Source organism: Lactuca saligna, chromosome 2 (genome assembly GCF_052625555.1).
Source record: "Lactuca saligna cultivar CGN05327 chromosome 2, ASM5262555v1, whole genome shotgun sequence".
In the NCBI taxonomy this organism is placed as follows: domain Eukaryota; kingdom Viridiplantae; phylum Streptophyta; class Magnoliopsida; order Asterales; family Asteraceae; genus Lactuca; species Lactuca saligna.
The window spans coordinates 27,080,182-27,098,659 of record NC_136418.1 but is presented as its reverse complement, the minus strand read 5'-3'; the positions used below and the strand labels follow the sequence as shown (position 1 = coordinate 27,098,659).

The 18,478-nt window shown below is 30.2% G+C and overlaps 3 protein-coding genes across 3 annotated transcripts; 2 read left to right on the top strand and 1 right to left on the bottom strand.

Moving 5' to 3' along the window:
* Positions 1-368: 368 nt before the first annotated feature.
* On the top strand, positions 369-2,475 carry LOC145030817 (PPR superfamily protein). Its single transcript, XM_078979239.1, has one exon. It carries the CDS (start codon positions 509-511, stop codon positions 2,315-2,317), a length of 1,809 nt encoding a protein of 602 aa, XP_078835365.1. The 5' UTR covers positions 369-508; the 3' UTR covers positions 2,318-2,475.
* A 1,258-nt stretch (positions 2,476-3,733) lies between these two features.
* Positions 3,734-7,076, top strand: LOC145030816 (uncharacterized). The gene is made up of 7 exons (XM_078979238.1): positions 3,734-3,904; positions 4,420-4,520; positions 4,872-4,949; positions 5,054-5,125; positions 5,568-5,665; positions 5,977-6,476; positions 6,697-7,076. Exons 1-6 carry the CDS (start codon positions 3,881-3,883, stop codon positions 6,474-6,476), a joined length of 873 nt encoding a protein of 290 aa, XP_078835364.1. The 5' UTR covers positions 3,734-3,880; the 3' UTR covers positions 6,697-7,076.
* Positions 7,077-7,328: 252 nt separating this feature from the next.
* Positions 7,329-13,150, bottom strand: LOC145029621 (serine/threonine-protein kinase PBS1-like). Its single transcript, XM_078978116.1, has 8 exons — positions 13,045-13,150; positions 11,385-11,984; positions 10,973-10,996; positions 10,039-10,488; positions 9,303-9,418; positions 8,921-9,181; positions 8,537-8,737; positions 7,329-7,688 (listed from the first exon to the last, which is right to left on the bottom strand). The coding sequence occupies exons 1-8, from the start codon at positions 13,148-13,150 to the stop codon at positions 7,620-7,622; spliced, it is 1,827 nt and encodes a 608-aa protein (XP_078834242.1). The 3' UTR covers positions 7,329-7,619.
* Between the last annotated feature and the right edge of the window lie 5,328 nt (positions 13,151-18,478).

Here is an 18,478-nt window from a genome sequence, read left to right as displayed (position 1 = left end):
TTAACTTGTTAGCAAAGTACTATAAAAATGAGACCTCACATTTGCAATTGATGAACTTTCGTAAACCTCAAATCCCACCTTAAACACTATCTTTTATGTTGACTACATTAAATTTTACTGCTATAGGCTTGCTTATAGTTGTTAGATTTAATCAAATATATTTGTTGATCATGAAAATGAAACAAGAATGTTTAATTTGAGAGAAAAGAAAAAAATATATATATTAGAGAAAATAATATAAATGTCTCCACTCTTATTATTGATGATTTATGGTAAAATAATTTGATTATAAAAGATTTCTTTTAAATTATTTTGTATCAAAATACATTTAGTCGTTTTTTTTACAATTAATTGTGGAACATCTTTACCATTTCTTACAAGTTGGCATGAAAATCCCCAAAGAAACCCTGGAGAAAAAAAGTTCAGATCAAATGTTCAACTCTTCGTTTTGTATTGAATGACCTAAAAATAGCGGTGGAAAAATGTTGCATTGGATTTCTTTCAAACGATGAATATTCTTGTTAGAAGATTCAACTCCATTCCAACTTCACAACAAGATACGAAACTTATAAGAAAGATCAAAGATTTGATCTTGCAAGGACTGCATGTTGAAGCTCTTCATCTCTACAAAAACCAACTACATCTCCATGTAAACACATTCACGCCCATTATTCCTTCAGTTATAAAAGCCTGTTCGCTATCCCAAACCCACCATGTCTTTGGCCTTCAGCTTCATTCTCACTCCCTCAAACTGGGATTTAATTCAGAATCCGTCATTTCAAATTCAATCATCTCTTTTTACGCTAAATACCACGACATCAACTCTGCACGTAAACTGTTCGACGAAATGCCTCAAAGAGACTCTATCTCCTGGAACTCCATGATAAACTGCTACACTCAAAACGGGAATTGCCTCGAATCTTTACAGATGTTTAAGAGAATGTACGAATGTGGATTTGTAGCAAAACCAGAGCTGATTGCTAGTGTTCTTTCTGTTTGTGTTCAGCGTCAATGTACAAAATCAGGTAAAATGATCCATACTCTTTCCATTGTTGATGAGAGAATTGAAAACTCTGTGTTCCTATCAACAGCTCTACTAGACTTGTATTGGAGATCAGGTAATTCAAGAATGGCTTTTCATGTTTTTGATTCAATGGATGACAAAAACGAAGTCTCCTGGACTTCAATGATTCAGGGCTACGTTGGAATCCATGATTCCAACATGGCAATTGACTCTTTTCGAAAAATGCAAATCAAAGGAATTAAACCTAACATCGTTACACTAATTTCTATTCTGCACATTTCTCTTGAGTTAACCTTAAACACCATTAAAAGCATTCATGGGTATGCTTTTCGCCATGGATTCAATTCAGATATCCGTATTTCATCATCTCTAATTCACCTCTATTCATCTCACACTTCTTCATTACCTCTCATTGACCTAATCTTTGAAAAGTCAACACAAAGAGATGTAATACTTTGGACTTCCATCATCTCAGCCTACTCTCATCATAAACAAACTGCCAAAAACTCAATATCACTTTTCAACAAAATGCAAAAAGAAAAATTCCATCCGAATTCCATAACCTTATTGGGAATACTCAACGCCTGTACTAACATTCCATCAATAACCTCCGGAATCGGAATCCATGGATACATAATCAAAACCGGTTTCGATTCCAACATCTCCATTACAAATTCCCTAATCAACATGTACTCAAAATGCGGGTCCCTTAAAGATTCATTAAAAGTTTTTCAAGAAACACCAACCCCAGATCATGTTTCATGGAGTGTGATCATAAACACGTATGGCATCCATGGCTATGGTGAAAAAGCTTTGGAAATCTTTAAAGAAACGAAAGAAAAGGGAATAGAACATGATTCCATCACATTGGTTTCTGTTTTATCGGCTTGTAATCACTCTGGTTTAGTTGAAGAAGGAGATAGAATTTTTTCAGAAGTGAAAAATGATGGAAAGTTGATGAATTTGGAGCATTATGCTTGTTATATTGATCTTCTTGGAAGATCAGGAAAGGTGGAAAAGGCTAGTGAGGTGATGAGAAAAATGGGTATGAAACCGAGTGTGAAAATAATGAGTTCTTTGGTTTCAAATTGTAGGATTCATGGAAGATTAGATGTTGCTGAAAATATGTTGAGTTGGTTTATAGAATTGGGAAGTGATGATGCTGCTAATTATGTGTTGTTGAGTATGATTTATGCTGAATTTGGTAAATGGTTGAATGTGGAAGGTGTTTGGAGGGATATGAAGTTGAGGGGGTTAAAGAAAAGTTGTGGTTTTAGTAGGGTTGAAACTTGAAAGTTGAAGAAAGTTTAAAGGAATGTGATTTCTTTTATGTTGATTGGTTTTTGTTATTCCATTATGGAATGGTATGAAAGTTGTAATATACTAGTAACATAGTTTTTTTATGTAATTAAAAACTAGGAAATATATTTATTTACGATTTTTCTTGGGTTTATGTGAGTTTTTACCGACTTAGAAACGACTATAAATATTCTAAAAATGCAAGATAAATAATAACAAAGCTACCATTTTAGTTGTGGAAAATGTTTTTTAACTAGTATTTGAGACTGTGTTTTGCCATAGGTTTTTACTTGCTTTTTTTTGCGTATTAGCAAAGTATAGCATAGAATGGTAGCTTTGTTATATATATATATATATATATATATATATATATATATATATATATATATATATATATATATATATATATATATATATATATAATTTTAAAAATAAAAGGGTTAAAAGTGATATTTTAAAAAAATAAGGGATTGAAAACATAATTTTACAAAATAAAAGGGTTACAAGTGATAGATCATTCAAATACGAGGGATTAAATTCGTCATTTATGCTTTGTAGTTCTATATTATGCACTAGTTTATAACCCGTGAGAAACACGGTATAAAATTAATTCAATTTTCATTTTAAGAAATTAAAATTATTAATCAATCATTTTAAATAAATTATTACTTAAGAGATATTTTTTGTTATATAAAATTATAATTGTTGATTTAAATAAATAGTTGAAGTTATATCACCATATAATTTTTTGTTATATAAAATTATAATTGTTGATTTAAATAAATACTTGAAGTTATATCACCATATAATCTGTATTAATTTTATTTTATTTTTCAATCTAATGTTATGAATTTAATATAATTAGAGTGAAAATTTTAAAATTTAAAATGGATAATCAATTATTAATTAGTGTAATTATAGTGGAAATTTAAATTTTAAAATTTAAACTGGATAATTAATAGATTGATAAATGGTATAATTGGTGATATATAACATTAATGAGAAGCTCTAATTATATAACATTTATCAACAGGAGATTAAACTTATTTTTTTTTTATTTATTAAAATAGAGATTCACAACGGTAATATTAACTACAATACCACTATCTCACATGCAAAAAAACATATAAATTAGGAAACATTAATCACCATTAATTTATTTAAATGATAATCTGTTGTTGCATATAATTTATAATAATTAAACTAATAAAAAAAGATATTCTACTATTTATTTTTAAAAGTAAATTATTATTTTGAGAGAAAGAAAATATATATATATTTATAGTTCTTATACCAAATAAGCATCGGGCCAATTTATGACGAAAAACTCGTAGGCCCAATTTGAAACCACGGGTCAACAATTTCTGCCCACGTGAAAAGACCCGAATAGAAATCGCCAAATCCCAACATGCCAAGTTGAACAAAAATCCTCTTGCACAAATCAGTCAATCAATACGCAACCCAGAAAAAACCCCAAACCAAAAATCGCAGAAATTCGATTATACAAATCTAGGGTTTCAGAAATCGTGAAGGGAATTCCTGTTTGTTGCTTCCAACATGAGTCTCACCCAATTCTCAATGGTAAAGCGTTCTTGTTTATGTTTATCCCTTGTAGATGCTGATGCTAATCCTTCCGATATGTTAATATTCTATGCTGTAGTTTGCAGGGGAGTGTATATTGAATATTCAACTGGAATCTTTCCTTTTGCTCATTGAATTGCATTCCTTTATACTACGCCACGTATGAAAACTTCATAATTCTTTTCTTAAGGATGTGAATTATGATTCATGAACGTATGCACGATTAAGCAACTTTCAAATATGCGTTTGAGTAGTCTAAAATGGCAAGAGGAAACTTTAATTACCTGGATTTCAAGGATATCCGTATGAGGATTAATATCTACATGAAACCCAAACCAATTAGGGTGTGCGATATTTTAGTTAGAACCCATCGATGAAGCTTTCTTCTTCACATTACTTTTCTATTTTTGTTACATAACATTAGTAAAATTTGATCTAATTATTACATATTTTAAAACTCAAAACCTGTTGTTCTGATATGTTTGTCTGCTTGAACTACATAATAAAAAGTGCAGGTTGAAGAATTAGCTTTTCTAGTAAAAGACAATCTTCCTTGCAAGCACCTTGTTCTATCAATGGAAGATATGCTAGTTGATTTCCTTCAAGATGATACGAGGTTTGTTTGCTTCTTTTTAAATAGTAAAACTCAAATCTCCTTGAAATACACTTCAAATTGGCAAATGTCAAGACTTTTCAATTCAAATTCTTTTTTCCTCTTTTACTTATTGTTTCCCTACATTTTCCTTTTCTCAAAAGATCATTCCAACATAATTTAACTTAACAAAATCTTATTTTTTCAATGTTTGATTACAAATTCTGTTGGTTAAAACTAAATAAAAGCCATGTAATTGTGATATGAGTCAAGGTTTTTTCTTGCATTTTACCCTTTTGAGTAATTTTACATCATTCTAAACTTCATCCTAATAAATAAAAAGATTTATTTTCACAATTTGTCGATGTATTGCAGCTTAGATGAAGAGCTAGAGTTGCAGCCAATGAATCCCTACAATCGTCTTCTCCTACATCGCCTTGCTGATATTTTTGGGTATATTTCTTTTCATTATTTTATATAATTTATTGTTATCACTTCTTAAAATGTTACATTTTGTGCTTATCATGTTAAAAAAACCTCATTTTTTTTGTTGCAAGATTTTCTCACCAATCTATAGGTGAAGGAGATGAAAGACATCTTGTTTTAAAGCGTTGTGAGGACACATCAATGTATGTCTACACTCTACAACACTAATTTTTAACAATTTTTTTTTTATTTTGACCACTTTAACCAAAATATAGTGAATGTTCTGTATTATTCCCAAAATTAACCGAGGGCAAATTTGTAAATAGTCATGACATTGTGGGAGTTAAAAAGATGTGAATGTCCTACTCATCTTTATAGTAAACTATCTGAGGTAGAAGAAGGTGTGACATGGACTTGTACTTGTTCTAGATTGCCTGTTTGTGCAAAAGACTAAAATACCCTCATCCTGATCATTTAAAGTAGCTTTTCAAAGCATGTTGAGTAGTGTCATGTCATTTGTCATTGTAACCAATAAACACAAATTTAAGATTATGATGAGAGACTTTTCACATTATTCTCTCTTAAAATACCCTCTAGATCTCTCGTCTGTGCAAAAGACTAAAATGCCCTCTGCTTAAATGGCAGGCCTTCCATTCTTGTTTCAGATATGTTATGGGAGCATGATGAATACCAATCTCCAATTACATCACAACTCTTATCAAGACGAGAAGATGGTTCTCCCGGTATTTTTATTTTATTTTATTTTTATTATTTCTTCCCAAACAGACAGTCTTGTAGTGTGTTTGACATGCATTGGACTGAAACTGATATCAATGAAACAAAAATTGCAACTACAAGACAAAGTTGCACCTTTTTGTATTCCACAAAGTTGGGATTGAAAATTGTTCTCAATCTATTGTTTGTGAAAAAGACTAAAATGCCCTTGTCAACGTCATCACATAAAATATCTTTAAAAAGATTGTTCAATCCACTCTACTCCTGCAACTTTCATATGTCTATAGAAGTATCAAATTGATTATTCTTATTCTCTCAGGGACAAAAGTGGAAACTTTATCTTTAGCTCATGTATCTCTAGAGGACAGAGAGGCAGCTTACCTGGCAGCCCGAAACCGTATCTTCTCAACAGAAGATGATGACGTGGCATCACTTGATAAAAATCGGCCTCGAAATAATCCGATTGTTGCTCGACGTATGATCGCACATGCACTTGGTCAAAAAGTCAAACAATCTAATCAAGAAGGGTTGAAAAGTCAAAAGGGTGGTCAAAGTCAAACCGTTGGTCCAAGCTTGCAATTACAAACTCGTCCGAAGTCAAACAGTCAAAGTCAAACTAAGATATATGCGAATAAGAAGGTGCCTCAACAAAATACCGAAAATACCCTTTCAAGTGCAAGAAAATGTGAAAATCTAAAAGAGGAACATATTGGGGCTGCAAAACGGATGTTTGCTCATGCCTTGAGAATGCATAACACAAAAGACAATGTAGTTTCAAAGGGTACCCAAATCAAGCAAAATGACAATCTTACCCCTTAGGTACTTTTTCCATTTTTGACTTAATGGACATACTTGAGACATGTATATATGATTGTTTCTTTTTGGCTTAATGCATAAAGAACAACCTAATACTAAAAAAAATGTCTTTTTAAGTCTAAAAAAAATATAGCAATATATTATCTTACCTTAAATTTCTTTCTATTACAACATTGCTATTTCTTCTATTACTTGCATTCTAACTAAATTGTTCCATGTAAAGCTTAGGGCATTTCAAACATGAAAACAACAAAAGGAAAATAGAATGTTTTTGATGATTCCTCTATTCTTAGAAGACGAATTACAACAAGATATAACCACAAGATCTTCCTCTAAAACCATGTGAAAAAAGAAAGTGAAATTTGGGAAGTGGATCTTTTGATGTTGAAGAAAATTTTGCAAATGATGTCTTGATGTAGGGGCTTTGGAAAATGGTGAATATTTGCAAGAAATTTTTTTCCCTCTTTTTGTGTTCAATTTTAGCAATGTTTATTAGCTAAGTTTTTGTAATGATGTTATGGTGAAAAGAGGGTGAACTTAATGTCCTTTGTATAATACAAGATGTGCATGTGAAATTGAAGATGGAATTTGCCTTCTCTTTAATATTTCTTTTGTCTTGAAGTAATGTTTGCTAGATTTGAAATTGAAGTTGGTGCCTTTTTTCCTATGATTTTGGTTATGAACGAAATGATTTTATCATTTAAATTTGAATGTAATGGTTTTATGCGTTTAAGAGTGTGTTCCATTGGTGTAACTAGTTTAAGTGTTTCATGTAAGAGGATAACAATCTTTAGGTCTAATTCTTTAAATGATTGCTTTAAAGTATTCAAGAAAATCACAATACGCTTGATGAAATGGAAGTAAAAACTAAATAAGCCTCATTTCTCTTTCTTTATTTAGATGTTTTTTTACATAGAAGTAAAAAAAAGAAAAAACACTCATAGTTTACATAAAAACAAAAATATCACCTAAATATACATTGTGTTTATCTCAATCCATGTTATAAAACACCATTTGGAATCATAGCAACCTCATTATGTACATAAGAAAAACTTATTCCTAATCACCATCTTAGAGTACTTTGTCTTGTAAATATACTTATAGAAAACAATCTTGATTTTGGCTTTCAAGCTTCACTTCTCCTCGTCAAAGTGGAATCACTTGCACATCCAACGATTTTATTGTTGTGAACGTCTTCATCTCCCTCTTTGCTCGCTACATTAAACGAAAATGGTTAATTTTTTCTTATTAATGCATTGTAATTAAAAAAATCTATCAAATTATAGTGTTGTACTTGAAAAAAAATGGTGTTAGGGCATAATAGTTAAAAAAAGTCTACCTACTTATAGCAATGAAAATTTTCACTTGCTTTATAGTGTAATTGAATAAATAAAAATGATAATAAGCAAAATATGACAAATTACAGAAAAACCTATATTTCGGACAATTTTGCGGTTTAATAATTTATTGTGTAATTTTTTGCAATCAAACATTTTTTTAGATTAACCATTTTGATCTTTAATAAACATATCAAAATGGTTAATCTGGAAAAATACTAGTGAAACATAACATAACAAAATCACAATATAATAAAATTACTGTGAAACATGATATTACAGTTTAAAATGGTTAGTTCGGAAAAATGATCGAGACTTTTACGGTTTGATTGAGAAAAAAACTAAAGTATTACCGGTTAAATTGCAAAACATCCTAATTGTAATATAATGGTTTTTTGCAATTTCTTTGAGATTTTTATGGAAAAAAAATTAAAAATAAAGTACTAGTGGTTAAAGTGCATAACATCCCTTCATAGTATAATATTTTTTTATATAATTTTCTTTGAGACTTTTATATAAATTTGTCAAACAAATCAATGAAAGAATATTGATTTTTCTTGCATGGGACAAATACATGACAATGCTCCTAAAGGTGATACTTGATATCTTATCTCACTTACACATTGTCACATTCTTATAAAAAATGATAGTAATGATACTAATATTGTTATAAAACTATACTAATATTATTATTATTAAAAAAAAACCAAAAATGGTATTGCTTACAATATCGGCGGCTGTGTTTTGCCATGCTTTATCCATTTCCCCGAACACAATATCTATCGTTGGCCTACCTTTACTTGATTTAGCAACACATAAAACCGCGATTTGTAGTATGGCTTCAAAATCCACCGTGTTTAGATTCCCATTTAATCTAGGATCTTCAATATCAGTCAACGGGCGTCTTCCCAAACTCACATCTTTTGCCTTTTAAAAAAATAAAAATTAAATAATAACAATGTAATATAATTTGAAATATTTTTCAATGTACTTTCGTTTATTTGTTCATTATCCTATTATCCTACTTTCAATTTTTTCTTATATCAATAATCTTCATTGTGACATTTTTTAGAATCTTTATCGAAAACAAATAAACCATAGTGTCACTACCTTTCTTGTAAGTTGGTCTCTTGCTTCAAGATCAAGTTCAATAACTTTTTGACCCGAAAGAAGTTGAAGGGCCACAATACCAAAACTATAAATATCACTAGCACATGTTAATTTAGCATTGCTCATATATTCGGGATCCATATACCCAATTGTACCCCTAACATCTGTAAAAACTTTGCTTTCTTCCATCCCCAAAACTTTTGCTAATCCAAAATCTGAAAGCTTCGGTTCTAAATTCTCCGTAAGAAGAATATTTGTAAGCTACAAAGAAAAAAATTATATGTTTTGAGTGTTTTATAAATTTTGATTGTTTAATGAATATATAAGTTAGGTTTCCTAAATGAAAAAAAAAAAAAAAAACTAAGTATGAGAATTAGATTACTTTAATGTCTCTATGAACAATGCATCCGTCTATGTAATGGTGGAGAAATCGTATTGCAAGTGCACAATCTCTTAGAATCTTGACTCTTTTTTCCCATGGTAGAACACTATCCCTTCCTATAAAAAATTTAAATATGGAAGTAAGTATAGATTAGCCCACTTAGGTTTAATTTGTTACACAAAATAGGATTTTGATTCAGAAAGATAAAATAATCATTTATTCTCGCTCATTAAGTCCAAAAAAGAAACATTCTTTGTTCATACAACACCTACTCGAAACAAAATTCATTTAAATATTTGAAAACTTTACATACAGCAATAACATTATCTTTATCCGAAAATTTTAATTTTTTGGTGAGAGCCACTCATTAAGCAAATTTACAAAAAAAATTATTTCGCAATTTGTTTTTTATTTTATTTTGTTTTTGCAAAAAAGGCTATGGTTTGTAATAATGTTCAAAAGATGGTCACGTGATGACCTAACCTTTCCACTTTTTGTCATTTTTTTTTTCAAATACTTTTTGAATCGGCTAAAAAAGCATTCACTTTTAACATATACTCCATAATTAATTTCTGAAATACTTTCATTGATTGAAATTACTCTGTTTTTTCGAAAAATATAATTATAAGTAGTTAATTGTAGGCTGACTTTTCATAAAAATATCAACTGTATGTCTAAGAAGTGTCTTATTATCAGTATCCATACTTTTTAAACATTATTAAAAAAAAATCCTTACTCAAAAGATGATGCGCAAGATTTCCCTCAGGACAATACTCATAAACCAAATACTGTTCCCCATCTTCAATACAACAACCAAACAAACACACAAGATTCGGGTGTCGAATCCTAGAAAGTCCTTCAACTTCTCGTGTAAAAGAATCCGAATTATTCCCATTACTTATTTGTTTAACAGCAACCGCTTGTCCACTTGGCAAAATCCCCTTATAAACTTCACCCGCACTTCCCCTACCAAGACACTTTTTTTCCTCTGAATAATTTATCGCGTGGTCTATTTCAGCTTTTGAGAATCGGTATAATCCCGACCATGTCGTTGGGATTTCTTTTGTGTGGAATTGAGAGGATTTGTTTTCTTGTTTTTTTCGTGTTACGTATTTTACAAGCATGATAACAAGTGTTAGACCCATGCTAGCAAGAATTATGCCTAATAATGTCTGGAAAATCGAATCTGAGAAAATAATAAAAAAAAGTTATTTGAATGATAGTAAAATGAGTAAATTATTGAAATCGTCCCTATGGTTTGGTCCCTAACTTTTTTTTTTTTGCACTCAGATCGTCCCTGTTGTTTGATTTTGTTGCATTTTTCATCCATATGGTTTGATCAAAATTGCACGTTTGGTCCCTAACTTTATGTATTTATAGGACGAAAAACGCAACAAAATGAAACCACAAGAACGATCTGAGTGTAAAAAAAAAGTTAAGGACCAAACGTGTAATTTTGAACAAATCATAGAGACCATTTCAGTAACTTACTCTAGTAAAATATTGTAATTTACTCTAGTAAAATATTGTATTTTTTTTTTTTTGATGTGGGATTGATTAGACATATGATGTGATTATTATTTAATGTACAAGAAAATAAAATGTTTGAGGTACTAATTTGACAATATGTGAAACTTGGTTACTTTTTAGTGAAAACCCAAGTGACTTACGTTTGAGTTTGATGTAGCCTGGATCTGTGACAAAAAGAAGACAAGAAAAGAAATCCAAAATCGTTAGTTGTTTGAATGTTTGACAGATTTTGATAATTTTAAGGAACTTTGGCCTAATTTAAATTTATAAACTTTTTTTTATCGACTATAATAATACTTTCATATTGTTTATCAATAAATTAAGTAAATTTGTTGTTGTAATTCAAAGATTCCTTTTCCCAATTGAAATATAGTCATTTTCCTTGAATAATCTAATTATATTAAAGCCAAAAACTGATTATCAGAATAGTTAAACAATCAAAATTATACCCATTGTTTTAAAAGCATAGAAATCGATTATTAAATTAACAGATAATTTTGAATTTTTGAGTATTGATAATCTGCGTAGAAGAAGCTATGAAGAAATTGTTACCATGAACATCCAATACACGCAAACACCCATAGAAATCATCAACAGCAGCTAACGAGCTCTCATTCCATCTCTCGGAAGCAAGAGCAGTGACAACAGCAACTCCACAAATTTCGATCTCCGTTTGATTCGCGCTCACTCCCAAATTCCTCGACAACGAATCCCTCGCCTTCAACACTTCACGACTGCAATTCCTACAGATCTCAGCAAACGAAGCTGTCGATTGCTCAAATTGACCGCAGGTTGCAGCCGCATCATTGAAGCTCTGATCCTTCTTGAGATCGGCGATGGAAACCCCCGAACAATGCATCGCTTCTTTGAAGAAATTTTTGAAGTTACAGTCATCGAAATTGACGGATTCCTGTTGGGTTTTGAAGATTGATGGGTTGTTACAGTGTGACCATTGATTGGAATCGGGGAAAATTGAGGGGTTTGCTGAATTGGAAGATAATCGAGCGAGGGATTTTGAGATTAGGGTTAGAGGGGATTGGCAACAAAGGGTTGTTGAGAGAATTCCCCATGCTTTGATTTTTAGTTGCAGTTCAGGGTTTATGCAGTCTCCGTTTGGTTGATAGGGTAGTGATGTGAAGTTCAATACACATCCTGCAAATAACAAATTTGTAATATTTTGATAAATTTTACATTTTTTCAATTTAAGATAATCTATTTTTTAAAGAAAAATATAAAGTAGTATTTGTATTTTCTTTACGAAAAACATTATAATTTACATGTTGTAGTCAAGTATTTGATTATAATTCTTGAATGTTACAATCATTTGTTACATAACAACACATGGTATATGAAACATTGTAAAAAATCATTAACACTCACCTGTGGCGAGTGTAGAACGTAAAACCACATAATTCACTTATTAAAGAAACCAATAAAAAAAAGAAAAATACTAAAAAAAAATATTATTACGGATTCGAATCAGATTATACCTTAAAAATATTGGGCTATTAAAACATAAAACAATATACATATATATATATATATATATATATATATATATATATATATATATATATATATATATATATATATATATATATTGTTTGGTTAAAAATATTAAGATAGCTCACACATTTTTTTGAGGTGGGTCACAATAAAAAATTATATACAACTTGTTATATATATATATAAAAGTGGGTCGAATGACCCACCCTCAATACATATAAACTCAGCCACTACACTCTCTAAAAATATATTTAATTATTTACACATCCATATTAATTTTGTATTCCATTTTAATTGAACCTTTCGTATTATTTACTCCGATAACATAGTGTTCTTACTTTTCTCGTAAATTCTTTTGTAATTTAATTTATAAAATGTTAAGGTTGATTTTCTACTATTAATATTATGTATGTTGAGAATCTAGGAAGATAATATTCAAAACTCCATTAGTATATATCATATACATAATCTATACCCAATCGATTTTATCATCATCTTTAGGAAGATAATATTCAAAATTCCATTAGTATATATCATATACATAGATCTATAACCAATCGATTTTATCATCATCTTTTGTGTAAATAAGGGTACGTGAGTGGTTAACTATTATCTATTTTTGGAGAAAACCGATGGAATTAAAGATATTATGGAAGATTAGTAGGTATTTTCTTGAAATGGATATATGTAAGGGTGAAAATAATACCTGCATCATCTCCATGTGTAGGTGAAACATATAATTGAAACAAGAAAATTGATATATACAAGAAGAAGAAAGAGAGGCCCTTCAAACATTGCAATGTTTTATCCATCATGAGAGGTAAACAAAGTCTTCATGCTTAAATGGTTGTATATATAGAGGTGAAAGAGATTATTGGATATTCTTAGGGAATTTGTGAATTCTTTATGTGTAACTATGTAATATTTAATTGTTTTTAATGAATGAGAAAGTTGTAAATTTTTATTTAGTCATGACAAAATTCTATTAGAAAGAATGAAAATACACAACTCCAATGTGTTGAATGCAATGAGGTCGGTTGACAAAGGAGTGGAGTTGTTTATATCGGCATGTGAAGTGTCAAAGGCGAAATTCAAATTGTTTTTTCGTGTTATTTCTGTAACAGAGATAAGAAAGATTTATATTTATTGATAGTAAACAAAATAATATCTTGTAAGATAGATTATAGACCTTTTATGCATTACAATATGCCTTCTAGCAACTAATTACACACATATTTTGCAATAATACTTATACGATTTATTTGTATATTTACATATTATTTAATATGCACGGAGTAGGCCTATATGAGATTATAACTTTCCTACACCAGCATTTTGCTACTTTGTTTCTAATGTATTTATGCCCTTCCATAAAAAAAAGGTCTATATTGTTGCTCCATTGAAAATTTGGGCCCTATTGTAACAACTTATGAAAATACAAAGTTCTTTTAGTCATTTTATCTCCCTTAAAGTTGGAAATAAAATTGATAATCTATTATTTGTTGTATTAGATATATATTTTCATAATATAAGACATATATAGTGTTTTGAGTGTGCCTTCACTTGGCATAGTTTTTTTTAGACAAGATGATAATAAAAGTTTTAACCTTTTGGGTATACAATATCATGGAAAATACACAACATTTCTCTTTCTTTAATGAACATTTCACCATTTTCAACATATAAAGCAATCCGACTCGATCGTTATCAACATTACGTTTCTCTATGAATGAAACTTGCTAAATATAATTATTCAAGAACTGTCCTTAATATATTGCTATGAAATTGTGAAGAAGCATGTGATATGTACATCAAACATAGTGTTAATGAATTGTTTATGTAATAAACCTATATTGGTTTTATCAATTTATGTAACAAAATATACTTGTACCAATTATACAATAATGTTTTAATTCTACACAAAATTTGTAATAAAGTTGAAACATGTCTATATATCTAATGAGAAATTCACTTCACTGCATGTTTTACTAAAAATAAATATAATCTTATTGTATTAACAAGTCACTAATCTTAGACATGAGATACATTTTTTACTTCGCATATTTTTATAATAAAAGTTGATTTAAAATATATTATTATTGTAATCATCTATGAAAAAGAAATAACAGAATATATAATCTTATCATTTGCATAGTGATTTAGCGGGGTTTACTAAATTAAGAAACTTAGGAATTCACTACCACCATCCTGTTCATATGCCAGCATACGCTCATATGGTTGATTGGTTTCTTATACTTTTCCTCATTAAATAAATAAAACAAATACATAAATGGTCCCTATAGTTTATAAAGTAGACCAAATGTTAGTCTATCTGATTTTTTTGACACAGGAGTGAATGAGTGATTCCAAGATTTTGATATGAACCAACTTATTAATTGATTGTTACCAAGTTGATGCATAGTGCAACTGATTATTTGGTTCTTTTTGCATCTCATGATATGTGTTATGTTTAATCTTTATGAATTATGCTTTTAACAAAATGAACACATAAAACTTTTCAAATTTACATACATGACAAACATATATCGAGACCATTTCTTGCTCCATCTTTCTTAGTCGTGATGAATGTATGAAAACAGCAAAAAGGGAATAGAAGAACTTAAAAGTGGTGAGCGAAAAACAACTAATGACGATAAGAAAGTATGGTATATAAAGATGGTGAATATTGTGGGGGCAAAATTGAAAATATCAAAATAATAATACATATAATTGTAAAATGAATTTATTTATCTTTTATGAATCATTGAAATTGCATTCATACAATTTTGTCTTTTATGAATCATTGAAATTGCAAAATGAATTTATTTATCTTAATTTAATAATAAATAAATATAACAAAAGAAAATATATAATAAAATGAAAGTGACAAAAAAATAAAAAATAAAAGAGTGTATTGGTCTTCTATTAGATAATAACTTAAAAGAGTAATATATTTTTTTAATTTATACATGTTTGGTCATTGATTTTTTAATTTATAGTTTGTAAGGGTGTATGCGTAGTCACCTGGAGATTAAAAAAAAAAAAAAAAAACCGTTATAAACACACCCTTGAAAGCTACATGTATATTCCATCGCATTATGCTCTTGGATTTAGAGAATTATGTTCTTGGATTTGGAGAAAAAAGAAAAACAAAATATATGAAAGGACACATAAGGGGAAGAAAACCATAACAATTTTATAAGTTCTCAAGTAAATTTTAATTGACTTTCATGTTTTTGATTTAGATGGAGATATATTAAATTAACTTCTTACAAGTTATATGATACATGTGTAGGCCATTTCTTAAATCAGAGTAATATCGCCGGGGGAAATATACTAATTAACTTTCATGTTTGTGATTTAGATGGAGATATTTGAAGAAGATTGACTATCATCTTGTAAATGTAATATTGCCTATTGGTGGGAAATATGCTAATGAGACTTTTATAAAATTTATAAAGTAAAATCCCTAATCTAAATATTTCTTTGAGACAAAATAGAAATATTATATCCAACCATACAATTATTTATACAAGCAAATATAAAAGAGTTGAAAGAAGAAAACAATTTCAAACCGAACATCTAGATTTAACAAGTTTCACCCTAGATGTGTAAGTGAGAAAAGCCAACTCGTGAAAAATTGGAGACTGACTCGACCTTAATCGAGCCGAGCTCGAGCTTGAGCTAGGAGCTCGAGTATTAGAATACTCAGCTTGTAAGGCTCGCCAGCTTAGTCAAGCTTAGTGCAATTTACATATATGTCATTTCTTTATAATTGTTCATTTATAGCATATATGTCATTTATTTATAATTATTTATTTATAACATATATGGTTGATGTTATATTGATATTAGGTGATTAATAGTGGTTTTTTAGTAGTTTGGACATTTGCATGTGGAATTTCTAATATTTCTTACTCAATTTAGTGATTTTGATTTTTAAAAAAATATTAGTCGATCCGAGCTTGAGATTAAAATCAAGGTTCAAGTCGAGTTCGAGCCGAGTTTCGAGCTCAAGTATTTTAGGTGAGCCGAGCTTCGAGCTTAGTAGTATTCGGCTCAACTCGGCTCGTTTACACCACAATTTACCCTTTATGGTTATATCCTTACTTTAGTTAATTCATCGAACAAATCTGTTGTACAAAGAGCTCTTTATAGTAGAGCTCAAACCATATTACAAAAGTCACACTTGGTAAATCAAACTTATTAGCAATTAGTTTAGTAAATTCAACATTCAAGTGAGAGAATATAATTCGTCTATAACTGGACCGAACATAACTTGACTAATTTATCATGTATCGTTTGGTAAGTGTTGGGCGGAACACTATATTAAAATTATCATTATTGTCCTTGATATTATTTTATTTTTACATAGATTGTTTATAATATTTGTATTTACAATATATATATATATATATATATATATATATATATATATATATATATATATATATATATATATTCTTGTTGGTCCACTTTTTAATTTTTTTTTTCAAAATTTGTCTGTTTCTTTTCGGATTAAGATCCACCGTCCTTCTAAACCAACAAAGATGAGATTAGTGTAATCCATCTTTCTATTTCACCGACTCAAATACAATTTCTTTGATAACATCCTCCATTGTATCGTCTTCTCCTCACTCTTACATTTTATCTTCATTGCTCCAGAAGATTTTTAAAGGACTATTTTTTTCTCTACCGATTTCACGTTAGGGAAGCTGCCAATGATGACGGTGCCGGCCACCTCCAACAACGTATGAACCATTATGGAAGGAAAACGCATAGGAACAGGGGGTTTGGAGTTGAACTGGGTTTCTTCTTCAACACCTGTTTTCCACGGCCTGTATATTCCATTAACCTTTCTCGAAAGAAAAACCGGCTTCAAAAGGTCCGAAAATCGAGATGGAGAGCCACAATCGATTTTCGTATTTACTTTTAAGACGTAGAATCAAATATGAGTGTCCATAATTGACTAACCCCCGCCTCTACGACCGCCGTCGCCGCCTCTGTGAAACCTATCAGAAGAAGAGTCGGTTATAGTAAGTATATTGATGGGTTTATGTGTGTTTTGTTATTGGGATTGGTTTTGATTTCTCTGTGTGTCAATCACCACAAAGAAACAAGATCTGCTTTTCAACTTCATGCGTTTGAGCCGGTGGAAGGCTAAAAGGTAACACTTACGTCTCTTTTAATCCACTTATCTTCATATTGAATCTTTTTTTTTTAAATGTAGAGTGATACCTCCCAATATCGTAGACACCTTTCGATTAAGATATTTCTTTCAAGTTGATTTCTGTAACGCCGCAGATCTGGGCTAGTCAATTTAGAGATAATAGGGGTCGAAAACAACTTTTCTACAAAAGATTATTTAGAATAAATAATCTTAACCAAGTTGTAGAATATGTTTCAAGGGTTCCGTACATATAAAGAATGCCGAAATTCGAGTTATAACAAATAAGTTATGGTCTGTCGAAGTTTTTCGGCAAAACCGGCACGACACTGGGAGATGTAAATAGTAAATTTACGATAGAGGACTTTTTGGCCTAAGTGATCTAAAAAAAAGTTGTAGTATACGTTAAATCGACAACATACAAAAAAAAGAACGCCCAAATCTGACTTCGTATGAGGAAATTATGAATTTTCTAAGATTTAGCATAGCAGTGCACGACCCGAAACTCGAATTTTAGTTTGATTGGTTTTTGGCCTATGCGACCTAAATGAGAGTTAAAGATCTTATTAATAGGAACTCAACAATAAAAAGACAGACGAAAACGAAGTCCGTATGTAGAAGTTATGAATTTTACGCGGACATTTAACAATATAATCTCCTCCTACTGTTAAATTTAATATCAGTCGAGAATTAGCCAATGGAGTCTAAATAAAAGTTGTAGATCTTGTTTTTACCTACGCGTGGATATAAAGAACGTAAAAAACGGAGCTCGTATGAGAAAGTTACGGGGTTTAGAAGTTGGTAGGGTGCTGCTGCGAAAGGGGTGACGTGGCTGAATATGGACCAAGACTTTCTCCCTAAGAAAAGCCACTAGGTGATGACACATGGCACTGACTCGGCGAGTCCATCAGGATTTCACACTATAAATAGATGTGTCGGGTTCCATTCATTCTCACACCTTTCCTCTCCCACT